This window comes from Paramisgurnus dabryanus, chromosome 2 (assembly GCF_030506205.2).
Source record: "Paramisgurnus dabryanus chromosome 2, PD_genome_1.1, whole genome shotgun sequence".
Classification (NCBI taxonomy): Eukaryota; Metazoa; Chordata; class Actinopteri; order Cypriniformes; family Cobitidae; genus Paramisgurnus; species Paramisgurnus dabryanus.
The window spans coordinates 28,634,060-28,661,098 of NC_133338.1; the positions used below are offsets into that span (position 1 = coordinate 28,634,060).

The 27,039-nt window shown below is 37.8% G+C and overlaps 4 protein-coding genes across 6 annotated transcripts in view; 3 read left to right on the plus strand and 1 right to left on the minus strand.

The window, feature by feature from the left end:
• The window catches only part of mtmr10 (myotubularin related protein 10), a 44,296-nt gene extending 40,273 nt beyond the window's left edge, over positions 1-4,023 (plus strand). The window contains exons 15-16 of the mRNA XM_065267886.2: positions 1,538-1,726; positions 1,876-4,023. Of these exons, the coding sequence (XP_065123958.1) occupies positions 1,538-1,726; positions 1,876-2,478 (792 nt within the window). The 3' untranslated portion in view covers positions 2,479-4,023. The remainder of the gene's footprint in view (positions 1-1,537; positions 1,727-1,875) is intronic.
• A 2,232-nt stretch (positions 4,024-6,255) lies between these two features.
• mphosph10 (M-phase phosphoprotein 10 (U3 small nucleolar ribonucleoprotein)) lies at positions 6,256-9,710 on the minus strand. The gene is made up of 11 exons (XM_065267575.1): positions 9,557-9,710; positions 8,742-9,405; positions 8,393-8,583; positions 8,129-8,288; positions 7,910-8,051; positions 7,758-7,825; positions 7,518-7,655; positions 7,258-7,368; positions 6,930-7,037; positions 6,592-6,816; positions 6,256-6,511 (listed from the first exon to the last, which is right to left on the minus strand). Exons 1-11 carry the CDS (start codon positions 9,640-9,642, stop codon positions 6,362-6,364), a joined length of 2,043 nt encoding a protein of 680 aa, XP_065123647.1. The 5' UTR covers positions 9,643-9,710; the 3' UTR covers positions 6,256-6,361.
• A 67-nt stretch (positions 9,711-9,777) lies between these two features.
• Positions 9,778-12,899, plus strand: mcee (methylmalonyl CoA epimerase). The gene is made up of 3 exons (XM_065267576.2): positions 9,778-9,944; positions 10,013-10,359; positions 11,973-12,899. Exons 1-3 carry the CDS (start codon positions 9,917-9,919, stop codon positions 12,123-12,125), a joined length of 528 nt encoding a protein of 175 aa, XP_065123648.1. The 5' UTR covers positions 9,778-9,916; the 3' UTR covers positions 12,126-12,899.
• Positions 12,900-14,282: 1,383 nt separating this feature from the next.
• apba2b (amyloid beta (A4) precursor protein-binding, family A, member 2b) overlaps positions 14,283-27,039 on the plus strand; it is a 92,691-nt gene continuing 79,934 nt past the window's right edge. For all 3 annotated transcript variants that reach the window (XM_065267656.1, XM_065267660.1, XM_065267657.1), the window contains exon 1: positions 14,283-14,431. The gene's annotated coding sequence lies outside the window, so the exon portion shown is untranslated. The remainder of the gene's footprint in view (positions 14,432-27,039) is intronic.

Here is a 27,039-nt window from a genome sequence, read left to right on the forward strand (position 1 = left end):
GACCAGTGATCTCCAACATGGTGACCCAGGTTGCACTCAGAGTCTGTGGGTTGCCCGCCTTATCACATTTTATTAATAGCCTAAATTTTGATAGGTCTTTATTACATATTTTTCAAATTAGCTTTGCTTTTTTATGTAAATTAACATTTTAAACAATGATATAAAACATATCAACAAGTAAAATAAAATAAAATCAACAAGTAAAACAAAAAAGTGTGGAGTTGACTATATAAAAAGTAGGCCTACAGATTGTTTTATCCATTGTGGTAGCCCTAGCTCACAAAAAGGTTGGAGACCCCTGGGTTAGACTTTAAATGTGATGATGTGATTGGTTAGGTGTGTGAAGTCGATTTCAAACCATGGGAATAAGAAGCCTTTGGAGAACTTACATTTATGGATAAAATACTCCGCGCTGGTGTTGAATGGTGAATTTGCACATGATTTGTCTTGAGGCATATTAACAACAATAAAACATGATTTTTACCACAGTGGTACTTTAAGCAAAGTACTTTAAGCAAACGTTTGGATGTTATTGCTTGATGTTGTGGGCTATGTATTTCTATCTTTGGATTTTAGAGTTTGAGCATAAGGCAAAGTTCATCTAGACAATTGTATTATAAACAGTTTAAAGTGCAATAAAGTGCAATCATAATAAAAATCAATATATACTCTTTCAGAGTTATGTAATTAAATATATTCTAAGGGGGCGTTCACACCAAAGCTTTTACGCCCGCGGCCGGCGCATGTTTTCAATTGTTTCCAATGGAAGCTTGGCATTTTTCAAACAAGCCAGCAGCTGGCGTTTTTTTTTCTGTGCTAAAAATTCAGCTCTGAGCGCTGAGAGTTGAAAGAGATTCAACTTTCGGTGAAAAGCTCCACTCGTCAATGTCAGTTTTCACACGGCCGTCCAATCACAGTGGAGTAGGGGCGGGACAAGTATCACAACAACCAACCGGCTCACAGCTCAAGTATCATAGCCACCAAAGCGCTTGGTTGAAAAAAGCTGGCGCTAAGCTGAAAAAACAGCTGGCATTTGGTGTCCTCCAGGTGTTTTCAGCCACGTAAAAAAGCTTTGGTGTGTCCCGCCCCTTACAGTTGGCAAGAATCATAGTTTTGATACCATCTTACAGCAGAAACATACTGTACTATCAAATTGATGTGGGGTAACAGAAATGATTAATCGCCTGGATTGTGGCTCGTTCAGAGCTTCAGTGATTCAATTTATAATTGGGTATATAATTGGGTACACCATCAAATGGCATGTGTCATCCAGAACCCAAATTATCTGTTTTTTAAAGGATTTTTTACAGTACTGTTTGTTTCATTAGCTCATTTGGCAGAGCATTGCATTGGCAACACAAAGGTCATGGGTTTGATTCCTAGGGAACACATGTAATGATAATATAATACACTGTAAGTCACTTTAAATTAAAGTGTCTGCCATATGCACAGAGTTAAATGTCAAATTGGACATTTTTATCTTCACCTCTTTCTTCTGACATCGACCCTTTTGTCTCTCTCTTGCTTTTCGTCTCAGGATTTTGCCAGCAGTAAAAGCATTCACCTGGGACAGGACCAGGCGCTCCGGTTTCCCCCTGTGTGGGACTGGTCTCAGCAGTTTAGTCTTAAAGACCAGACTCTCTTTAATAATCCTCTGTACGTGGGCAAGATTGCCACCTGTGTGCAGAACGGCACAGTAAAAACATTTACGCACAGGCGCAGCAAGGTGAGCTCTTTAACTTTGCTCGTCTGCACACAAGATCAACAAACAGAAATGACATCTGTAAAGCTATTTACACTACACTTATGAAACAAGTAAGAAGCCGCTGTCATAATCTGATCAGTATCATGATATATTTCCTGTGTCTTTCTCAGAAAAACTACAGCTCCACATTGCGTGGTTTGCCCTCCGCCCTGCGCAATGGGTCCTTCAGCCAGCACGACACCCTGACCCGACGAAACTCCCTTGTGCTGCGTCTGCGTCCTGAGTTTTCCCAAGCAAGGGAGCAGCCGGAGACCCCCTCGGAACGCTACGTTCGAGAATGGTTCTCTAATCCTGTCGACCTACAGGGCCTTCTGCTTCCCCAGCTCCTGCCGTCTCACCTCTCTCTCTGGAAGCTCTACTACCTGCGCTGGGTTCCCGAGATGCAGATCCCACAGGGTGGCCCCGTCACCGCCTTTCACAAACTCTCTGTGCTAACGGATGAGATAGAGATGCTCCGGAACCAGCTGAGGCAGTATAAAGGGGCAGGGCTAACTCCCAACAAGCCTCATGTAGATCACAGTAAAATGTACTTTAAGGCGACCTCGACTCCTCACCAGTCGCTCGCTCCCCCGGAGTACCTTAGCTCTTCATTCCCATTTTCTCCTGTGGGTAACCTGTGTCGTCCCGGCATCCTGGGAACTCCTCTTAGCAAGTTCCTCAACGGAGCCAAGGTTTGGCTCTCTACTGAGACACTGGCGAATGAGACGATTTAGGGCGCAAGAGATATAAAAAGCAGTCTGGGCTAGCAACAGGCACACATTTGATTTATGTATTCAGAGAGAGATGAACATGAAGATATTCTTTGTTTAGTAGGCGTATGGTACTGACAGTTACTTGGAAAGTCTGTTGCGAGTTCTCAGTCGTGGGTGGGTGTTTTCTTTTTTTGCACATGTTAAAATGTAACGCTCCAATCGCACATCTTTCTGACTTAGGATCTGTTCTACAGTGCCTGTGTGAACTGTTTTTTTCTTTTGGTAAAAAATAAATTTGGACCTTATTGTGGAGCTTGTGGCATTAGCTGGGAAGGAAGTGTAACTTAAATCTATGGTGTAATAAGTGTGTATATTTTAATCTTTTAACATTGTATTAGAGTTCTTAAAACCTTCTGGTAAGGTCTAACCGTAGTTAGCTTTATTAAAATTAATAACCAAAATTGTGAAACTTTATGTAGGAGGTGACGAGGTTTACACTAGTAAACCTAAATAGCAAGCAATAACTGTGCACACGTGGAGGTTTTTCAGGCTGGCTGGATCCCAGTCTGTCAGACCCCTCCCTCACTGAAGTGCAGGATGGCTGTAAAAGTGACTGACACCTGCTTGAGCCAATCAGCTGGTTGATTGGATATCACACATGTGTAGTCAATGTTTTGAGTGTTTGAAATATATCAGGTGTGTTCGACTTCATGCGGTTTTGGCTAGATGGGATACAGCTAGCGAGATGTTGGGTTTATGGGTATGATAAGGATAAAAACTGCATCATCTGGCGAGATTTAGGACGTTGCTGTATACCTTCTAGCCAAAACTACTTCACACGGTGCTGGAGGAACCGACAGCCACTTTCGTAGCCATTTCGCGATACTTGGACGTCAGCCACTTGACGTTTCTTGCACCGCCACATGGAGTCGAACACACTTATTACTTTGAGAGTTAATAAATTATAGCACCTGTGAACTTTGCTTTTATTTGGTTTTAGGTTCTTGTACAAGTTGGAAAGTGGTATTTTCTCAGTTTGATTATATGTAGCCTTTCAGAAACATTTAAGATTATAGTTTTTTGCTTTTAATTATAGTTGGGACTGTATTCTTTTGTATAGAGTTTAAAATGTATTCTTTTAATTTTTCCTAAAAATGGTACTTTGAAACCCTTTAGCTAGTTTGAAGTAATGCACAGTCTGTGTATAGTTTACCACTAATGCTGTCAAGTGTATGAAAACCGTGTTTTTCTTCTAATGGCTCGGTTTGATCAATTAAACAGCACTGATATTTATGCAAACAGGAATGTTGTTCAATTCTTCTGTGGCTTGCTTTGAATTGCAATGATACAGGATATTAAAAATGCTTTAAACACATCTGAGTTTGCCTCTCTGAATAGCGTTTAATAATTTTAATGCTTTATGTGGAAGTTGGTAACGTTAGTCAGATGAGCTTATTCATTTCCTCTGTGGTTTTGTATGTGAGCTTAGAGGAGTTCTGCTTTGGGGCAATATGCAAAATGTTGTGCTTTTGGAATTTCACACAAATAAAGAGAACTGCCACTTTTCATCTGTGTTCTTTAGTTCTTCAACTTAATAAGTTACCAGTTAACTTAAAAGACAATCCAGATATTTATCTGCATAAACCAATTTGCCATAATCATGCTTTCTCCACAAGACTACACGACAAGTTATTTTTTCAATGGAAACAAATGGGCAAAACTACAATTCAAGACCTATACAAGGAATGCAAATAATTTTTTCCCATTATTTGCAGGTTAGAGTTTTTTTTTTAGAAAGAACATTCCAGATTTTGAATTTTTTAAGTTAAATCCCCTTTTAGAGAGGATCAGGTACACCCTGGTATAAGTGGTGATGTGTCTCATCTTTACAATTTACGTCTAGAAAAGGTTAACACCAACACAGAGATAAAAAAAACTTGACTGTGAGGAGGAAATGAGTTTTAACATTCATGAAAATGCATGGGAGAAATGCTTGAGAAACCTACATACATGCTCTGTGATATAACCTGATTCAATTTAAGGTCATTCATAGTTCCATTATTCAAAATCAAAACTTCATAAAATATATCCTACCTACAATATCTCAACTCTGCAACAAATGTAAAGTAGTAGACGGCACTTTATTCCAATCTTTATGGTCATGCTTCAAAATCTAGTCATTTTGAAAAGGTATATTAAAATGTATTTATGATGCACACACTATCAATCTGAAGCCTGAGCCCAGCGTTGGTCTTTTAGGAGCAAAGAGTGGTTTTTGCAATCAATATCAAACACAATCCATTATTTTTGTATGATGTAAGCAAAAAGACTTATTATACAGATGTGGAAAGCAGACACTGTCCCTACCATTGAACTATGGACCAGAGAATTTGGCAATATGTTGCATTAGGAAGAAACGAGACATTAAACAACAAACTACCCACTTAAAGGAAAACACTACTGTTTTTCAATATTTTACTATGTTCTTACCTCAACTTAGATGAATTAACACATACCTATCTTTATTCAATGCGTCCACTTTTAATCTTTTTACAGCGCTACTTGAATGTGTTAGCATTTAGCCTAGCCCCATTCATTACTATGGCTCAAAAAAGGTTTTTTTTTCATTACTTGCTCATGTAACTACTCATGTAAGAGTCTTCAAATAGGGAAAACATGGAAGCGTTTGGTGGCTTCTAAATTCATCCCTGTTTGGATCCTAAGGATTGAATGGGGCTAGGATAAATGCTAACACATTCACAAAGTGCTGTACAAAGATTAAGTGCACGCATTAAAAAAATATATGTATGTATTAATTCATAGAACATAGTAGAATATTGAAAAATGTTGGTGTTTTCCTTTAAGAAGATTTGAAATATTCCTACAGGATTACTGAAAACGCTTTCTATTTATGCTTCATTTCCTTACACCATACTGTCCGTTTTTTTTTTTTGTTGCTGTCCACAAATTGTATGGTTTTTTTTTTTTGCTGCTACACAAATACAACATACTTTGGTTTGTAGAATATTTAAAGAAACCTTCTATAATCAATGTAACAGTGAAGGGTTGAGTATTTTATTATAGATGTGTTGTAAAATTAGTCAAGCATATGTACAATGGTTCTACTAGAAATTTCCTGCCTTACAGTTTCTGCCATTGTAACCATTGTGTAGATATTTGTCTTTAACCCTTTAACTGGCACAGCCCTTTTTGATTGGGGGGATGGTGGTGAAAAGGTGATGTACACATTTTTTGGTCTAGAAACCTAATTTTGGTCTTGTTTTAAAGAAGACACTTTAACATTTTTACGGAAGTGTCTTGAGGTGAAAATATAATTTTTTTATCAGTTAACATTTATTTGTAAAAAAAAAAAGCAATTTAGTATTATTTTAAGTACATAAAATTATTTAAAAAAAAAAGAGGTTTGTGTTGGTTTGCCGCATACTCTTGTCAAAAATGTATAAATCACAGTTACTGCATTATTTATTTGCTGCTAAAAGGTTTTGAAATATGAAAACTACATTCTTAGACCTTTCCAACAATATATAGTTTGTCGTGATAGATTAACATTTACATGAAAAATATTAAAGTAAACTTAGGTGTCCGCTCACAGGACAGCGCCAGTAAACCGATTAAACAACGAAATCTACAGAAGTGAAAATATCTAATCTTGGCTACAGTACAGTAGATTTTAATAGTGATGCCCTCTTCTGACCAACCAGTGCTACTGACTAACTGAACATAACCACAAGCTTAATGTTTGAATATTGATGGAAAATAAAACAAACTCATAGGCCATAAAGTAATTTAAATCTGTATTTCAATAAAAATGACAAGATATTTCACTGCTTTGTGTTCTTTTAAAAAGAAAAACTGTACATATTACATTTGACACAGGTTACTATTATAACTTTAGCTTAGTCACAGAAATCTCTTTTTGTTTCTTTTTCTTTGCTGTCTGGACCTTGGAGCCCTTGACCTGGCTCTTGACTTGGTCTTGTAGTTGTGAAAAGAAGGCTTGAGAGGACCGGAGAGCCTTATCCATTCCATCATTCTGTTGAAAAGTACAAGACAGAAATGTCAAAAACATTTTATTTGTAAAACCGTTTATACACATAAACCACAATTACTAACCGTCAGTATTTTGGCTTTTCCTCCTTTAGTAAGTTTCTTGAGGGTCTGTTCGACTTCAGCTTTGCTCTTCTTGTTTTCTCCCACTTTCATCTGTTTGAGTTTTTGCCTCTTCTCCCGCTCTTGAACCTTCAGACGCTTCAGCTTCTTCTTCTTCCGCCTCTCTCGCTTCTTATCGGTGTCTGTTTTCTCTGTGTCTCCGAGCAGATCCCCAGCTTTGTTCTTCTCCTAAGATCAATAAAATGCAGTGACAAACCATGAAGATTCTAAAGTACTTTCCAGAACGCAATGCAATTGACAGTAAACAAGGGGTAAAGCAATGCACAGCAGTCTGCACAAACCTTGATTTCCTCTGGAGCCAGTAGAGTTGCATCACTGGCGTTGACTGGAGCCACCTCCTCCACAGTAATCGAAGGCATGTTGGAAACCACCTTTACCTCAGGAATATGCTAAACAGAAAAGACAAAACAAATACTTCTTAATAAAAATGACCCATTGAGATGACCTTCCACAGCAGATGTTCAGACTAATAACATCTTAAAATAGTCATAAATGGGTGTTTTCAGTGTTTCAAAGACACAGGGCAGAGTTAAAGCAAAGTGACCTTGTTATTCTTGTATTTTTTGTTGACATGGTCACTGTCTAAAAGGCATGAACAATGTTACTGACCGGTTTTGGTGTGAAGTGGAAATTGGACAGTGCATCCAGTTTAAGGAAGAGTGTGTCCATAAGTTTCTGGATTTCTACATGTGCTGGATTCTCTTCCTCTTCTTTTTTCTCCTGTGACCAACAATAAGATATAAAAACTCAATTTCAGACAAAATAAATACACCACTATACACTACATTAGTAGGAATAAAACATCTATACTGTAATGGTACAGATTCACAGACTGCAGTATATAGAGATGTGATAAAAGATGGTTTCACCTCTGTCTGTTTGAGATACTCCTTTTCATAAACTTCAGCCAGACTCAGTTTGCTCTTTTCATGGTCCAGAGTCAGTCTCTTCTTATACTCAAACACCTCTTCTTTGGGCTTCTCTTTCCGTACAACATCATCCCACACCTTAAAAATACCAGCATGCAATAGGTCAAACAAACAATCCAGCAAGGTGGCCTGATTCACCTCTTTGCACCAAAATACACAGAGGACAAAGTTTAAACAAACCTGATCTTTGATTCTCTGTTTGATTATATCCTCAAGCTGTAATGTAGTTTCCTCTGTGATTGCAGGAGCTGTGGAGGAGAGAAACAAAGTCATTCAAACACTTGAAAACGAATCCAGTTTTGTTTTCATGTGAAGTTCAGTATGAAACTCACCCATCCTGGAGGCCTGGTCGAACGCCACGTCCTCTTCCAGCATGCTGTTTTCTGGCCGAGTCTGAGCGCCCACCTCTCCTGACAGCTGCCACGGCTTCTCCGACAACGCAACTTTCTCCAGCTCGTCAATTTTTTCTGCCATCTGTTTAAATGCATATCAAGAACATAGGTAACAAAATATTCATTTCAAATACTGGCTTTATACAAACAATGACAAACCTTTTCCTGTCGCTTTTCAAATGATGACTTGGACTCGGGTTTAGGCGCACTTTTAGCTTTTCCACCCAAAATATCCTCCACGTCCTCTCCCTCGCTGTCATCGGGAAGGTCAAAGGTCACCTTCCTTAAAGCGTCTCTGGGTTCATGGTCCATGTCACCACTAAAGGGAGAAGGGAAAAAGTGTTAGACATTTGAAATGATAATGATGGGCTATTAAATTATGTTAGCGCACTACAATCAAGACTAGAAGAAAACATGTCTTACTCCTCTATATCAAAATCCTCCTCATTCATATCCTCTTTATCCTCATCTTGTAGATCATCATCTTCATCATCATCTCCCTCATGTTCATCATTTGATTCTGGTTCACTCTTCTCATCTGGATCTGCCTGCTCAGGCTCTCCATCCACAGGATCAAAAAAATCTTTATATTTTACATTTCTGGAGCTTTTCTTCTGTGAAAAACAAAACATGGTTCAAGTTCTGTTAACAATAAAATAATGTACCAAACACTTTGTTCATAAAACCTTAGTCATGCGTCTATGCTACACCCATGGTTATTCTCTGAGGGTCAGTGAAGAAAAGTTTGGGAAATCCTGTTACAAATCATTACCTTTTTCTGTTTCTTGGCCACCACTGGTTTATCAAAAACTAGCTCTTCATCTTCATCTGTTGGCAAATCCTGAAAGTAGTCTATTTCCTCTTCTACGCTCTCCTTTCCCTCTCTTCTATCCATGTCATCCAAAAAAGCCTCCATTTCTGAAAGTTTAAAAAACCTGTCATCTACTTCTGAATCAGTCCTATAAGGTTTCGATAACTTGGCAGCAGATGGTCTCTGTTGTTTAGTTTTTTTCTCAAATTTATCCACATCAAAGTCAACATCTGAGTCCTCCCCAGAGAAGTCATCTTCCTCATCTTCTTCTGATGGTTTTGTCTGATGTTTCTCATCTTCCTCACTGCCATCCTCCTCCTCGACACTGTCCTCTTCCAAATCCTGATTATCACCATCCTCCAATTCTTCTTCATCCTCCGTGTCTTCGAGAAACGTTAACGTTATATTATCATCTGTGACAGCTTGCTCAACTGCCTCCTCAAACTGCTCCAGTAATGCAGTGTTCTGAAGCTCCAGCTCCTGCCAGATTTGCTCCTCATCAAAATTCTCGATGACCAGCTGCTCAAGTGGGCTTCCTTTGCAGCCTGCAGGCTCATTGGCCTTATGCAAATCGTAAAGTGTTTTGGTAAGAGATGTAAAGTCTGTTGCCAGAGCATCCTGGACGCTAATTTAAAAGAAAAAAATGCAATTAATATGCGTATATCACGCATTCTACCCAAACGCGAGATGTTCATGCGTTTAACTTGAAACTGAAAGAGATTCAGCACGCTAGATAGTAGAAATCAAAATGTTAAATCGATCTTTGAACATCTTACCTCAGAAATAGCTCTGGGTGAGCTGTTTTAGAGTTTATTAGCTGTAAACAGCTTTCCAGCGTGCTTTTGCCATCCCCGTTCGCCATCACTGTCGACACATGGGACTCACTGTGCGTTTCGTAAATACGACCTCCGGAAACAAGCACGCTGTATTAAGTTCCGTACAGAGCGTTCCGTTTAGCCTCAGTGTTTAAAAATGTACTTATTTACATATTTATACTTATAACCTGCGCGCGCATAACTTAAGAAAATATTAGGATTTTACTCTTTATGAAGTATAAATAAACCATTTATCAACACTTCGCTAACTTCTTTACGTTATTTAAATAAAGTTTTTATGCGTTCAATCGCACCGCAAAGATGGCTGCCTCCATACTGAAGGTTGCAGGTAAATAACTGTACGCTAATATTTCTTGACATCTTTACCCTTAATGTGTACAACATATTTGAAAACAGTTGCAGGTCTCTCGAGGTGTGCACGGCACACGTTACCCTCCGTGAGGGCATTGTCTTTGTCTGTGCCCGTCAGACAGGGTGTCCCCCAGTCGTTGTGGAAGTTAGGCAGGTTGAATCATGTGGCTATCGCAGTACCAGACCTAGAGAAAGCTACAGCACTGTACCGCGATGTGCTGGGGGCTCAGGTGAGCGCATCTGTCCCTCTTCCTGAGCATGGGGTGTACACTGTGTTTGTGGAACTGGGCAACACCAAATTAGAGCTCCTGCATCCTCTGGGAGAGAAAAGCCCCATCGCAGGATTCCTGCAGAAGAACAAATCTGGAGGGATGCATCATATATGTATCGAGGTAGATTTTTACATATTTTGCATATATACAGATGCATCTCAATAAATAGATAGAACGTCATGTAAAAGTTCATTTATTTCAGTAATTCAACTCAAGTTGTGGAACTTGTGTATTAAATAAATGTAATGCACATTCATTGCCAAAGAAGCTGGCTGTTCACAGTGTGTTGTGTCCAATCATCATGTTAGCAAAAAGTTTAGTGGAAGGAAAAAGTGTGGAAGAAAAGATGCACAAACAACCGAGAGAACCACAGCCTTGAGAGGTTTGTCACTGAAAATTGATTCAAAAATTTGGGTGAACTTCACTAGGAATAGCCACCACATACACAAGTGTCAATGAATTTGGCTACAGTTGTCATATTGCTCTTGTTAAGCCACTCCTAAACCACGGACAACATCAGAAGCATCTTTCCTTGGCTAAGGAGAAGAAGAACAGAACTGTCGCTCAGTGGTCCAAAGTCCTCGGTTCAGATAAGAGCAAGTTTTGTATTTCATTTGGAAACCAAGGTCCTAGAGTGTAAAAGAAGGGTGGAGAAGCTAATAGGCCAAGTTACTTGAAGTCCAGTGTTAAGTTTTCACAGTCTGTGATGATTTGGTTGGTCCACCAAAGTCACTGCACCTGTTTACTAAGAAATTTTAGAACACTTCATGCTTCCTTCTGCTGAACAACTTTTTAAAGATGCTGATTTAATTTTCTAGCAGGATTTGGCACCTGCCCACAATGCAAAAAGCACAAAATGTTGGTTAAATGACCCATGGTTTTGGTGTGCTTGAGCCCCTACCAAGTATTGAGTACATATACAGTAAATAAACATACTTTACAGAAGGCTAAACATTTCCTAAAAAAGTATTTTTCTGGTCTTATGAAATATTCTTATTTGTTGAGAGTCAATTGGTGTTTTTTTGTTAAATGTGAGACAAAATCATCACAATGGAAAGTCGTCTGTGTGCATTGAATTTTTTTAATACACAAGATCCACAATTTGAGTTGAATTACTGAAATAAATGAACTTTTTCATGACATTATAATTAGTTGAGATGCACCCTTGTGATACTACTGGTGTGAAAACATACTATTTATAGTAGGTTTTCACACCAGACTGTAATATTAAATACCAGACTTCTTTAAACCACCTTTTCTTTAATTTTTGGGGTGGTTTCCCGGACAGGGCTTATCCTAGTCCCAGACTAATATCCATGATTGAGTTGCCTTAATTTCAAAACACCTTGCACTGACATATTTTAACATATATCAGTACCACTGTTTTGTCTCAAAATGCACATCCATCAGTATTGTTTTTTTACGGTTTGTTTGTAAAAAGTAGGGATGCACCGGTTGACTGGACAGTTTTTTTGGGGGGTTTTTTTCTGCGTGCACAGACTACATTTTTAATCATTCGCAAACATGTCTTTTGTGTGGAAGTGTTTTGAAATCTGTGCGCAGGACATAAAGATTGCAATCTGCCATGTTTGCAAAGGACAAGTTAATTGCGTATGAACAACAGGTCATTCACAGGATAAATCTAAACCCTGTCCTGGACACCGCCCATATAATTTAGTGTTTCTTGCTTAGTTTGGTGTCATTTTCTTAATGCTTTGTCTGTTTGATTCCAGGTTGATGATATTAACGCAGCAATAGCTGATTTGAAGGAAAAGAAAATCAGACTGCTCTCCACAGAGCCACGGATAGGAGCTCACGGCAAACCTGTGATGTTTCTCCACCCTAAAGATTGTGATGGTGTTCTTGTGGAGATTGAGCAAGCCTAGACCTTTTGAAGACACATGCAAGCCTTCAAGCCATTGCATTGTGTGCCAGACAGTGACACTAAACATGATTTGTTACGTTATGAAATGTTATTATTTTCTGATCCTCATGTCATTTTAAACGTGTATGACTACACTGGACCACAATAAGTTTTTGTTCTCTTGTATCTTGATGAAATTCTATTCACACTACTTTTTATTTATTAATTGTAAATGAATAGAGACTGCGAATTTGTCATACAGGTTTGAAACAACATGAGGGGTAAATTGCAATTGGTATATGGGTTAGTAAATGATTACAAAATGACCTTAATAATACTTCATCTATTATTTAATCATTCAAAAGAATCATTAAAGGCATTCAAGTGATAAAAGCAGATTTCAATTGTTTATTTTAATGTGTCTATGATTTTCTTGGAATTGTGCTATTTTCCCTATGTAATTATTATTCTTATTGAATTCAATAATTAGTTTGTCTTGGGTAAGACTGTTCCTATGGCCATTACAAGATTACAAAAAATTGACTGAGAATCTCTTGTGTATAAACATTTTACATAAACAATTTATACATTTTTTTTTTAAATAATTATATACTTTAATAGTGTACGATCACTTTCGAATGTTATTGTAATATTGGTGAGAGCATCTATCGAAGCAGGAATAAGCCCACTAAAATATAGGTTTATTAATGCTACACTAAAAATAGAAGAGCAGCATTTACCTGATGTTATGAAAATATAAGATGCTATTTATATAAAGTTATTTTATGCTCATGAATGTGAATTGAAATCCACCCATCTGGCGTTCAGTAGAGTAGACAGATTGAAGCCTTTTCTTTTTGGCAGACAAGCATGTAATTGAGCGACAACTTGGATTAAACCCATCGCTCCACTGTACTCAACCCTCTGCCAAAATTAAAGTAGTATTTGTTCTCTAAATCTGCTTCTTTTGGATATAACTGAAGAAGTAAGATTAGGAACTAGTGTTTGTGGTCTGCTTTTCTCACTCTGTGGTCTCTGAGGCCCTGTTTGAAGTGTTCTGCGTTATCATCTCATTTAGTAGTTAAAATAAAATTGATATTTGTGCAATTTCAAGCTGTTTTTGACATTTTTTATCTAGCAGGGAAAGTTTCACTTAGCCTGTCGCAGACTTTTCAAATATGTTTAGCCAGCACTAGATTATGACTAAATTGTAATGCATGTGTTTAAAGGGAAAACAGATATTCTAATTCTGCTACTGGTTGAAATGAGTATAGCTTTAAAGAAAGACTGTATATAATAGTTTTCTAAAAATATTCTGTTCTTATTTTTTAGGCTGGCTTTACATGTGATATTACAAAAACATCTGCATGGATTAAATATTATGCAATAGTAACTCCACGGTAATCGTTGTCTTCAGTATATCCCAGCAGCGGCTCAATCTAATTGCACAGATATTCAAACCAGATGTCCAGTTTAATCTGAGGCATTGAAAGTTATTTTATTGCCTTTGCTGTGAGAAACAGATTTTCTCATTATGTCTGTCCCAGAACACTCGAGAGACGATGCATGATTTCTGTATTATAATTGATCATCAGCATATTTCTTCTTAGTCGCCTTTTCGCAGTATCATTTCTCTAATGCAATATTTATTTCACTTTTTCATCCTCTTATGTCAACAATGAAGCATTAGCCAATGCTTTCACATTTGCATGTATCTTCTAAAGTGTAATAGTTTCCATGTAGGCCTAAATACAGCCAGAGGAAGGAAACAGCTTCATGTCACCAGCCTAAATGTCTTATGTAATGTAATATGGTGAATACAGAGGTAAAGATGCATCATGCATGAGGAGATTATTTGCCTGTGGCATTCTTAGTACCAGATCCAAAACAAATGTCTTTGAATAAAATTACAACATGAGACAGTTGGGGATTTGTATGATATCGGCCTTAATTATTAAAACAATCTTATAACGTAGAATCTGTACTTAATAAAATAAAAATAATATCCTGCTGTTGAACTGAATGCACACAAGAAAGACTACAATATCTCTCTCTCTCTCTCTCTCTCTCTCTCTCTCTCTCTCTCTCTCTCTCTCTCTCTCTCTCTCTCTCTCTCTCGGGTGGGGTTTGCGATGATAAAACTCCGAGGTGTAATGTAGCGCCCTCTGCTGCTCTTCACGTGTTTTCTGCTACTTGCATTCTCCTCAGTCTCGGGGATGCAGTGTTTGTACGACGAGGACTCTGTCGGACGGTGTGGTTCTCACTCATTTTATTGTTAAAAACAGAGGACTTCTTCATGTGAACACCCCAACACCACTGGTTATGCAGGTAGGCTGCTTTATTTAAATTAAGGTTTAGAGTAGCGCGTGAATGAAGAACGAAGAGATACGCTGATGTGCTGTGATGGATACGGCATGATTTCATCCTCACGGTACAATATCAGACCTGCTGCTACAACACCGTAGGCTAGATATTTGTCATTCTTCTCAAGCCATTTGAAAATATTTCATACAGCTAACAAGAAAGTCATTTCGCCTTTTCAAACTGTGAGGTCCGTTATGTTTATTCTTCAATTTTGGTTAACCTCTTTGCACGCGAGCGCTTTCATTATCTAACGTTAATTTAGTTCGTAATTAAAAATAACTCTGCTTTAAATGTAGAAATGAAATGAAAAAGATTGAAAAGATGAGGTTTGTGTACTGTTTATCACGACTATTTGTCCAAGTAAGTGTTGTATTAGCGCAAATTGTAGTCCTATACAGTCATATCCTTACAAAAGTGTGTATAGCCACATTACAGCATACACATATATACGTAAAAGTGGCTTATATCAGTCTAAGATTTTTATTTGTTTATATTTCTAATAAGAAAACCTATGAGTAGCCAATGCTGATTTCTAAATCTTGTAGTAGGCTACAGGGAATTATGTTACCTATCCTCATATTGTCACATAAACCTGTCACATAAAATCTTAGAGAAACAATTCTGGGTTATTTGTGAAGGTTATCACGATGAATGATAAATTAAACAACAATGTATCACGCTAGAAATCCAGCATCAAATGCAGCTACTGTATGAAAGATGAACCCTGGCTTGTCCGGGGAACAATAGCTGGTCCACTCCCCTAAACTGATCAATGAAATCATAAACAGTAAGGAATACCCTAAAAACATACTGGAGATTTTTTCATATCGGATAAGGGATTGAAATAAAACAATTCATCCAAGATAATATCATATATAAAACATTATCATATAATAGCCACACCTGCTATTCTTCTCTGTGCATATAGATTTAAACTATTTGAGAAGTCTCATTTGACTTATCTGAAATAAACATGTCATCTAGATAGAGATACTTTTGCTACACGGGAGAGAGTTGTGTCAGGGAGCGAGTGTGGATGCTATAAAGGTGCATAAATCCTAAGTGTGTGAATCCCAGTTGGTGGTTCCGTCTCCACAGCGGTCTCCCGTCGCTCTCTTGTCCCGGCAACCTGCTCTTACACACAAAAACACACACACACATGCTGCCCCACCCCTCCCTTCAGGGCCCTTATAGTAACAGTTGTATGCTGAAAGGCAAAGGCACTGTTTGCAGGGGCATGCTGGGATGATATTCATGCATCAGTAGGATGTTATTAAATTGGACTCGGAAGAGAGAGAGAGGTGTGAGGTTTTTCACTTTTAAGTAATTTGATTTTAGCAAAGGAATATTTGGGTTTGCACGGCCCCTGTTACTACATTTATGTAAACAAGACTGAATACTTTTTTGCAGAAAGAGAGATCATACATTTACATGCTTTAGTGGTGAGGTCTGGTGAGGCTTTATTGTGTTATTGATGTGCCTATAATGGCTTGTATTCTACATTTAAAAAAAAAAATCTTGAATCTTGAGGAGAGAGGAGGTTAGAGAGGAGGAGATTGGTTAGAGAGGCATTTTTTCGTTCAGTATGAGCTCCAATCCTAAAAATGGGTAAAACTGTTTTTAACAGGTTCATTTGGACAGCTCATTGCACACTTTCTAGGACTGATGGAAGTAATGGAAAAATCCTTGCCAGTGATAAACATCAGCAGGAAATCTGCAGTGCCTTTAGCGTAGTTCACAAATTTAGTGCAAGCTAATGTCCCTAGAGTAGAATACATTAAGGGTGTGTTATGGCAGAAGGCCTGTGGCTCTTCGAAATGTGTTAAATATGGTGTAGAAAAATAAGATTCAAGTAAGCTTCACTTTTTATTCAGCTTTATATTAATGTAAGTCATAGTTTAGTTGATGTATTTGGCAATGGTATAGATGTTGTGTTTCACTGATATTGATTTGTTGTGGCTTTAGTGATTGCAAAATGTTTTAATGCTTTTTTCACCGATGTGAAAGTATTTTTCATCTTTTGTGACAGAATATTTTTTTCTTTTTATACGAAAAAGTTTACATTAAAAAAGGTTAGGTTGTTTCTTTCCTTTGCATCAGAAATTACATTTCCTATCAGATTTTACATCACACAGTAAGATAAAACAGACCCGGACACAAACCCAACAATGCTTTGCTTGTGTCCTTTGATCAAAGTGGAGTATGATTAATATTGATGTTTATATCATAGATCAATGAATCAAGCCGGCTGACTGCATAAATGTATCTTCCTTTCGTTTGAAGTTGGACTGATGTTTACTTTCGGAATAGCAGTGCAGTCAAGCATGATGACTTGTCCGATTTTTTACAACACGCTTAAGTGTCTTTTATGCGCTGGGAAAGAAAGAACCTTGTTTAGCATGCTATCAGCCCGGTATGATGTGTGAAGTCTTTTGTGCCTTTTGCTTCATTTATCCTCTTTGCTGCTGGTACAAAATCGTACATTTGCATTTTTTGGGGGAGAGGGGCAGGGAGCGGTCCACCATGCGATGTAATTACTTACTTAAAGTCTTGTCAGTGCTTTTACCATTATGTTGATGAAATAAGAGGGTAATGTTTTGCATTTAATGATCCCAGGAAAGTTTGTGGGTGGTTGTTTTTACTGTCGTGAATAAAATGCCTGAAGTGTTCCTGACAGAAGCTTATGATGAAAATTTTGCTCTTTGTTTTTTTCAGTATTCCAGAATCTGTGTATTCCTTGAAAAAATAATTAATTCATGTCTCTTGGCATGTTTATCTACCCCCATATCTGATGTAACATCTGTCATGTTCATCTAAATTAGTATGCTGTGCACTGACTCACACCTACTGTATACATGGTTTGTAGGTATACATGTTTTATGTGGCTGGCTGCTATTTTGTGTTTATTTGATAATTAATGACTGAATGACTTACTATCTGTTTCTCATGCCAAATCTTTACTTCCTCTGTTGAGATCAAGTCACTTTTATATATACAGTAGTTAGTCTATATAGTTAGTATTGGCCTAACCTTTCCAACTGTCTTAATATAATCTTAATAAATCTTGATACCCCTTAGGGATCCAAAGTAGAGCAATAATGGACCTAGTGAACACAAGCCAGAAATATCTGTGCCAAGGAAATCTCTTTAAGATATCAGTTAGAAAGAAGAAAAACACTAAAGAAGTCATCACCTCTGACTGGCACATGCAGTGGTGGCAATGTTAATAAGTTAGACAACCAGAAAATGTGAAAATCTTTCCCAGACAGGGCTTATCCTAGACTACACTGTTTTTTTGAACTGCCTTCTTTTAAAAGCATCTTGTACTGACATATCTTAATGTGTATCAGTGCTATTGTTTCGTTTTAAGATGCACATCAGTATTGATTTTTTGTAAGGTATATTTGTAAAAACTACTTAAATGTCCTAATATAACCAAGACCTAGTCCTTAAGAAACCTAAACCCTAGGAAATCACCCCATAAAATCTTACAAATGTTTATTTGGAAGATTTTTTGTTAAAATATGTTTGTGCAATTTTTCTTTAAAATAAACAATACTTAAGTTTTATATTTAAGTTTGTTATCTAATACAATCATTGATATATTTTGTAGTGTGGCCTTAGTGTCCAAATACTTTTTAGCATTAATTAAGATATGAATTAAATATTAAGCATTGGTGTCCATTCTAAGTCAAGTTGAGTGATTCAGAGAGTGGGCAATGAATTGTTCGTTACTCTCTGCTGTATTCCTGTAGCTCAGCTGGTAGAGCAGTGTACTAGCAATGCAAAGACTATGGGTTTGATCCTGGATCAAATGGCCCCCTAATGTGTGGTTCAGCTTCTTCTTTAATTTTACATTCATCAATTGCAATGTTTCAAGTTACATAGTCATTTTAGTGATTAATTTTCTAGTGAATTTTAGTGATTTTGCAACTGTTTATTATGTCAAAAGAAAAAAATATTTTTTTTGTCCCCCCTCGCTACTCCCGCAGAAGCACGCACTCGCACTGTATTTTTATTAATCTGAGCATGGGTGCACTTTTGTCATTAGGATGCGATTGTTTTGAACAAAAGCAGGAAGTAAAGCGCTCTCTTAACACTGAACCCCATCGTAATGTTAAGTCTGTGTTTTTATTCAGAGTCATTTGGTGCATGATGACACACATGCCTATCATATTGCTTAGTTTGTCTGCTGCGCGTGCACTTCAGACATTCACGTAACCCTGCTGCACGCATCAGAAGGTTTTTACAAAGGCAGATAAAGATAAGTGTAGGGATGGGCAATAAAACGATATCGATATGTACTGTCGATACCCCTTTAATGATAACAATAGGGGGGGAAACACGGTCGATATGACAGCTGATAATGCATTGCTAAAACTGCATCGGACTACATTACATCACCGTTCCTACATCTTAAACAGCCTATTATGTGCCCTGATAAAGGAGCGTGCCACGAGTGACACGCAAACAGACAATAACAATTGTTGCTGTGGGGGTTTAGTTGCGCCATCGCCATGTAACAGGAAAAGCACAAAAACGTGTAAAAATAATTGCTGTGGCCGAGGAGATCTAGATGAGTGGTCATGCAATTGACGTCTCTTCTTGTGAGCACATTGCGGGCTCCGCGCATGAGCCCAAGTAAACCGTGCTCGAGCCCACCTCTGCATTAACCAACTGCGCCCGAGCGATCACACTAGTCAAATGAACCAGGCTTTGGGGGTCAAACGCGCCTGGGCGCGGTTTGGTTTTGATAGTGTGAATGCGCCCTTTATAACCTTTAGATTAGAATTAACGTCAAATTACTTAACCTAAACATAAGAGTCTGATAAAAATGCACATTAACCTGAATACATGTCATATGCACTTAGAGGGTTTTGCATCTAAACTCCTCACATGTTGATTAAAAATTATACCTTGAATGCACTGTAACTAGCTTTGGATTAAAGCACCTGCCAAATGCATAAATATATTGTCTGGTACTTACAAGAAGTAGCTGGGAATGGGCGTGGCTTTATATTACACATTAGGAGCAAAAACAACAGCAAGAACAACATTAGGATCAGCACAGGAGATTTTTTGATCTTTTCACGGGACGTGCGTGCATACCTTCCCTTATGCAGAATTGACCCTTCTTGTTTATAATTTGTTAAAACCACTTTTGGCTTTGAAGTCGGCTGTATCTCTCCAGAGAAGATAGATGAGGAATATGTCAAGATCCTCCTTTGAAGGTGAAAAATCTGAAATTGCCTTTTGCGCTTTGTGTTTCATATTTTTCAGCAGTGCTGAAATGCAGCGCACTAAATGACAATTAGCCTTGCTGCCTGTATATTTCTCAAAAACAATGCTACGCACAATACTTATAAATGTATTATTTGAGTTAAAACAAGATAAGACAAAATAACAAACTCCTCTTTGTTTTAGTGTAATGTGTTGTGCTGACTGGGGAGATGCTGCACTGACCTGAGAAATATGATGATCTGTTGATATTTGTTGTTCACACCCCTGGGTCATTCGCCTGTGCTATAGCCGCCGGTGTTTACTGCAGTTTGAAGGTCACAGAAGTCTGCCCCCGCTGAGACAACAGCACCTTAAATCACTGCAGTTTCTGCTTAAATCTATTCATAGCCCGACTCACCAACAGGATAAATGCATGTAGGTGCAGTCAGATGCAAGGTTTTTATTTATGTAAGACTAACTTACAACCCATATTTAAAAGCAATAATGAATTCTTCTTGAGGCCCACAATATCAGTCATTTACTGTATGAGGAAAGGCATAGAGGCATAGCCTTGCCTGTAAAACACATTGAAATAAAATGCAGAAACGCATCCAGACCGAGTATAGTTATATGAAAGACCGATAATTCTTTCTCCTTTAGCCGCAGCACAGTTAGCCTCACGCCATTTCAGATCCATGTACATTAGCATTTAAATGAGCTAACTTGATTTTAGCCAGTTCAGGCACTATTGTCTTCATCTGAATGAGTTTGCTCTCAGCAGACTGAATGGAATGAGATCACACGATTCATTCACTGTTCCTCTCGGTCTTTAATAACATGGAAGATTCACTAACTAATAGGAACACAGGTGAAAAGGGAACAAATCTTATTGTAGTGTCTGTTTTGATCCAAAACTATTTGTAAAGACCAAGATTCAGTCACATTATCCTTCCAACATAATAAGTTAATAATAGTGGGTTAATAGTTGCATTTTTAAAGATTTTCAGACACAGAGCAATAATAATAATATTATAATATTTACAATTACACACTATGGTATTCACCCTGACCCAACCAAACAATGGGTCTCATTCACTAATAATTGCGTAAATTTTTTGTATTTATACGCACACTTGAACTTCTCACGAAAGCTTTCTGCCTAATTCACAACACGTGCGTACGCACATGGGTTTGTTTTTATACTTGTTCTTACATTAGTGAATTTGTAGTGGGATCTACATGAGTATGACATTTTTTTATGCAAATTACCGTGCACAATGTCGGTAATTTGCATAAAACATGCCCAAACCTGCTCCATATAAGGGCTTTCTGCAGCGCTGGTCCAAAGAAAATTTTAGAGCAGTGAGTTTGCCATAGAAGTGAAAGAGTTTGAAAAGAAATCCATGATCTTTTTTTATCGGTAAAGTTCGGTTTTTCTTTGCATTTCTTTTTTGGGAGGTTTTGCTGTCGCTGGACGAAGCCAGTGCTGTCCACCCCGGAGTAACGTTAAAAAAGTATTGGATGCGTTAAAAAATATGACATTTAATTAATATGAAAGAGACAGACAGGAGATCAAGTGATTGGTGTTTAGACTTCTCATTACATTTACATGGCGTTTACAATAGGCATTAAGCAGATGCTTTTATATACAGATTTAAAAAGTGAGGAAGGAAAGCATGACGATTTGTTATTACGTGCATCTTATATGTGTAATAAAAATAAGTAGGCTATAATAATGTATAATATAATGTATATTATAATATATAATGCAAAAAATATGATAATATCAAATATAATCATGTAAATTTTATATATCAACATGATCATACACATTATAATTATAGCCTTTTATTTGATTATAGTGTACGTGAATATTGTGTACGAGTGGTTTTAGGTTTTCTTGAATTTTTGCGTAAATTAACTCTTTCACCGCCATTGACGAGATATCTCGTCAATTAAGAGAAAACGCTTCCCCGCCAATGACGAGATTTTCCGTCTTTCTGCAATACTGCTATTATCCACCAGGTGGCGCACTTCCGCAACTTATAAAACCTGGAAGTAGCGCCTCACGTGAAAGAGAAAGAACGTGTATGTTTTAAAGATCGCTCTGCATCTGATTTCTATCAAAAGTCCTTCGCAAAAATGGAATTATCTCAGCTTTTTGCTCAAAATTGGGTGTTTTTGAAGAAACCTACCCATGTTTGAGAGGTAATTACAAGAGAACTAATGAAGGTAGGATGAAACGGTTTTTTTATTTTTTTTGAAAGCAGAGGGTCTGTTCTTTCATCTGATATATTGTTTGTTTGTATATTTAAAGAAGAACATTTTCTGGAAGGCATTACACTTTTGTGAAAATCATGAAAAATGCTGGCGCTGGCTGGCAACTTTTTTAAAAAATGCTGGCGGGGAAAGAGTTAAGAAGGCATTTTGATACGAAAGTTTTTGTTGAATCACAACTTGTTTGTGAAAACATCCGTACACACATCTCACGCACAAATTTGTGCGTATGCATGTTTAGTGAATGAGACCCATTCCGTTTTGAAGCCATCATGCCAAATCCTGGACATAAATGTGTTTTGGCATTGTGTGAACACAACCACCCTACACTGAAAAAAATCCACCCACTTCTTAATCCCCAATAAACCAAGGCAGTGTCATTAGACATGTTGTTTTGATTCTCTTACAAATGTGATGTCACATTGATAAAGCCCCACCCACAGAAAACTATTTGACAGAAAACTTCATCAAATGCAACAACTCAAAAACAAAACGCTAAACATATCTTTGGAAAGCTGAAATTCTTGTGATTCGAATGATGAAATCCTCTTTGAGACAAAATCAGCACAGTAGGTACAATTTGTGTCCTTTTTCAGGAAGGGAAGAGCAGGAGCTCATTTGCATTTAAAGGCACAGACGCAAAAACAGATCCCACCCAAATAGGGACATTTTGGACATGCTATAATAAATGATCTGTGGGGTATTTTGAGCTGAAACTTCACAGACACATTCTGGGCACACCTAAGACTTATATCTTGTAAAAATGGGCATAATAGGCGCCCTTTAGGGGCACTCACATTATCCAAACCAAACCAAACCATGGCCCAGCGTGATTGTCACCCCTCCCTACGCCCCTAGATGCACGCACTCACACTGTACATTTGTCGATCCGAGCGCGCTTTCGTCATTAAGATGGGATTGTTTTGAAAAAGCAGGAAGTAAAGCTCTCTCTTCACTTTTGGAATCCGCTCACAACACAGCCTTCCGCGACTGAGCCCAAGTGAACCGCGCTCCAGCCCACCTCTGCAACCCAGCTGGGGCGCGATTAACCAATCCGTGCCCGGGCGCGGTACAGAGCGATCACACTGGTCAAACGAACCAGCCTTTGGGGGTCAAACGCGACCGTGGTTTGGTTTGGATAGTGTGAATATACCCTTAATTAAAATGCACACCCAAAAGCCCTCCATAATTCACACCTTGCTTGTGGTAAAAAACTGGAAATAAATAAATATGGCCAATCACATTGATAAGCATGCCTCTCTTGACATAGTAATCGTTTGCTTGTGTGGATGGTTGAAACCTTTCTACTATTTAGGAAAACAAACATTGGCAGCTACTGACAAACAAGGTTCTTGTCAGAAGTATTCACCCTGTTAACTTAAGGCTTAGCTGCTTATCTTTCAAGTATCCTTTCTATTGCCAGTGTTTTTCTCTGCATTTTTTCCCTCACCGTGCAGTGAGTTATATCAGTTATTTCATTATTAGCACTCAAGCTTTCAGTGTATTCAATAGGGCTGATCATTAGATGTCCGGTATCTCTGAGAGATTGTATTCAATAAGCATGTACTGTAGATGTGGCAGTGATTTTACTCTGAATTGAGCTTGTGCCGATATAATGTTGTAGATACATCTTTATTTTGTTGTTGTTGTAGAAAAAACATCTTTATCCCAAATATACCATATATATTTATATAACATTTCTATGTATTTCACAAAATATTCATTGTTTAATACTTTTAAAGAAGTCTTTAATAAGCTTTAAACATGAGTGATTAATGAAACTATTTTATTATCTTGTCCTGCCTACAGTCTTAGTTCATTCAAGAGTTGCTATATAGCTATTTTTCTTAGGTAATGTTTGGAACAGGGGTGTCAAACTCAATTTCATTCTGGGCCACATCAACACAGTATGGTTGCTTTCAAAGGGCTGGTTGTATTTATCACTGTATTAACTCTTTTATAATATTGCATAATAATTACCTCTGCAATTGATTACTAGCTTTGGTAATAACTGAAATAATACCTATAGCTTTGAAAGTAGATTTCTCTCTGTGATCCTTTATTGTGCAGGTAATAAAATGAGATGCATTTTCAGATACCAAAACAGGGTCAGAAACCTTTCCTGGGTCAATATTGGTCTTCGGTGGTGGCTGATGAATATGTTTATATATACACACAGTAAAAAGTACACCGCCCATGTGAACAGAGAGCCCGGAGTGCTTAGAACTATTTAGTATGTAAAAATGTTGCTATTGAAGAGTTTTACAACATCCTTCACATTATATATATTGTATTAAAAAAATTAAAGTTTCAAATCCAAAGAGATCTTCCTTTTAAAAAGTGAAGCCTCAACCACGGCTATCTAAAACAGCTCGTTCAAACACGGCCATGTAGTTAGATGTCATACTGGTTTGAATATTTTTATAACACCACCCTAATGTACACGGAAAGATAGAGGGTGTAACTTTCAGTCGCGCTGTAGTATTGTTGCTGCTGCTATGTCGAGTAGACGCTATGTTTTCGCCTGCGAAAGGCAAACTACTTTGTTTTGCCTTCCGATTAAGTAAACATTAAAAAAACAGGGGTTAGGTTTTATTTACAACCTTGTTTCAGAACATTACAGTCAAATGTTTGATTGTGTGCTGAGTTACAAGGCTGGACAAAGGCTTCGTCTAAAAAATGAAGCAATTCCAAATTTGCAACTACACTCTGGTTCTGCTGACTGACATTCTGTAGGGCTGTGACGGTTGTCATAACCACCGCACCACCGCGGTGGTAAAGTGAGACACGCTGTGGTGAAGTGTGGCTCGGGATGTTGTGCACGTCACAAACTATGAAAATATAAAGTAAGGGGAGGCAACTGATATCCGTGATGACCCGCTGGCTTGGGGGCGGAACAATTCTCTCTCTTGGTCATTCAAAGAACGCGTTTTCAGCGCGGCTGGAAACATTATAACCCCAAAAAGGTTTCTCATTTGTTGTTTTATCGATGGAAGTGTAACAATAAACACGCACATAGGTACCGATCCCGTGGGTACGTAATTCGGCTAGTCACAAGTTAACGCACTGAATAGCAAGCTAGTTGGTTCACACCGCGCATTCTCCGAACGATTCTCAGAAGCTTTGTACAAACGACCTGTTACAAATGGGCGGGACTTATAAGTGCTACAAAAATGTACGGTATGTGGAAAATGTGTTTTTAAACCATAAACCACGCGAACACATTGTATTATACCAAAACTATGGGCATTCGATTACATTTTTTTAGTCGATTGTCGGGAGAATTATCGATCGACTATCGATTAATCATTAATATTTTTATAATAAAAAATAATTATTTAACTTTTGTAATTCAAAAATGTTGAATACAAAAATACAGCATGTTTTCCTTCATGAGACCTTTATTACAAGATCAACTTGTGGAAGACAGTTAAACTACATTTAGTTAGACAAACGTAATATATATGCGCTTGAATATGCGGTGCTCTAAAGCAGCGGAACCTGCAGCTGCGAGCCGCATTCTTAAACAGAGACCTCATTTGTTCCAAAACATCATGACCTCTTCATTGTTATTCTTTTAAAATCAAAACGGAAGGTCACAGATAACGAAGTATGGTGTCAAATATTGCACCCTGGTGGTAAAATGTTGAATTGCTGCCACACAGTGAAATTCATTTAATTGCTTCAAGACATATGCTACGCTAGCCAATGCAACCTGCATTAGATAAAAAAAGTATTCGATTAATCAATAACAAATTAACGTCATCGACGAAATTCTTAACGATCAATAATCGATCGTCGATTAATCATGCCCATTCCTAACCAAAACCACAAAGTAATGTGCTTTTTAGCCCAAGAATATGGGCCCTTTAAAATTAATCTTTTCAGATGTCAGTTGACCACACCCCCCATTATCATGCAGGCCTAGTGTATAAGTTAGTGTATAATGCCAGAGAACGCATTAGGACATAAGAGAGCATTCTCTCTATTTCTCTCTCTCTCTTTTGGCGCGTTTCTTTTTCTCAGGCCCTTTACTGTTCTGAGTGAGAAAAGGGTTGTGCCCTCTTTTAGCTCTTGTGACAGCATCAGGCAGACAGTTACTTAACCCTTTTTGCTATAAAACGTCGCTGTCCATAACACTGCAAGAGACAGCGATTGGTCAATCCACAAATGACGAACACAGTGGTTAAACTCTATTGTTCTTTTTATGGCCATTTTGATCTTAAACAAAAGAAAAATTATCTCAAAATGAGCCTGTGGAATGTGAATTATTCAAAAATAAGAGGTAATGCGGCACGACTCGAAGCACACTGCAAGATCCTCTCTACTAATATTAAATTGAGACAATGCCAGAGGTAAACAGTAAGCTGTCTGAAGGTCATATCATGAGACGGGGAGGCAATGTCCCAGATTGAGGAGATGTTTGAGAGTAAGAGATCTGTGGAAAGTTAAAGCCTTTTTATATTGTGACATTAGCACAAGAATCAGACAGACAGTCTCGCAGCTTGACAGTTTAGGGATGAACTTTACCGTGGAGATGAAACTGTGTACTCAGTTAAGGATGTGGATTTTTAGGGTTGCTCTGACTGATGGGTCTAAAATGCATTTATTGTACCCATATAAAAACAACAAAGGTCCTTACATATAAGATGTCAGTGATCAAGATGTTGGACCCACACATGATGCTCTTTGGAGGATAGCAAGTCTCTGGGTTTTTTAGACTCAGAGACATATCCTTATCTCTACATAATGGCTGTCCTTGAACAGATGATGTGTGTCTTTAATATATGCCATGTATATTTAATGCATTAAAGCCTTTTGGAATAAATGAATAGCGATTGGAATTCCTGTTGACAGGTCTGTGTCTACTGTGTAGATGTAATTGCTTTAACAACTTCATGTGGTATTCTTGAGAAATGCTCGAGGCCCGAATCACCTGGTTTTAGTTTTGCTTAAATCGAAGCACATGTTAATAGATGAACCACAGAGGGTTTAAACCAAATCGTGATCTCATTCTGGCATTGGTAATTTTGCTAGTTTAAATAGGGCATTGAAAGAAGCCAGTTTAAAGTTAA

Bases quoted from the DNA above. Each gene is read 5' to 3' on its own strand.
- mphosph10 (XM_065267575.1), bottom strand. From the start codon at position 9,642: ATGGCGAACGGGGATGGCAAAAGCACGCTGGAAAGCTGTTTACAGCTA. The intron at 9,406-9,556 runs GTAAGATGTTCA...CTTTTAAATTAG, and splicing joins CACCCAGAGCTATTTCTGAG to CGTCCAGGATGCTCTGGCAA. The intron at 7,369-7,517 runs GTGAAACCATCT...TGTTGGTCACAG, and splicing joins AGTATCTCAAACAGACAGAG to GAGAAAAAAGAAGAGGAAGA.
- mcee (XM_065267576.2), top strand. From the start codon at position 9,917: ATGGCTGCCTCCATACTGAAGGTTGCAG. The intron at 9,945-10,012 runs GTAAATAACTGT...ATTTGAAAACAG, and splicing joins CTCCATACTGAAGGTTGCAG to TTGCAGGTCTCTCGAGGTGT. The intron at 10,360-11,972 runs GTAGATTTTTAC...GTTTGATTCCAG, and splicing joins TGCATCATATATGTATCGAG to GTTGATGATATTAACGCAGC.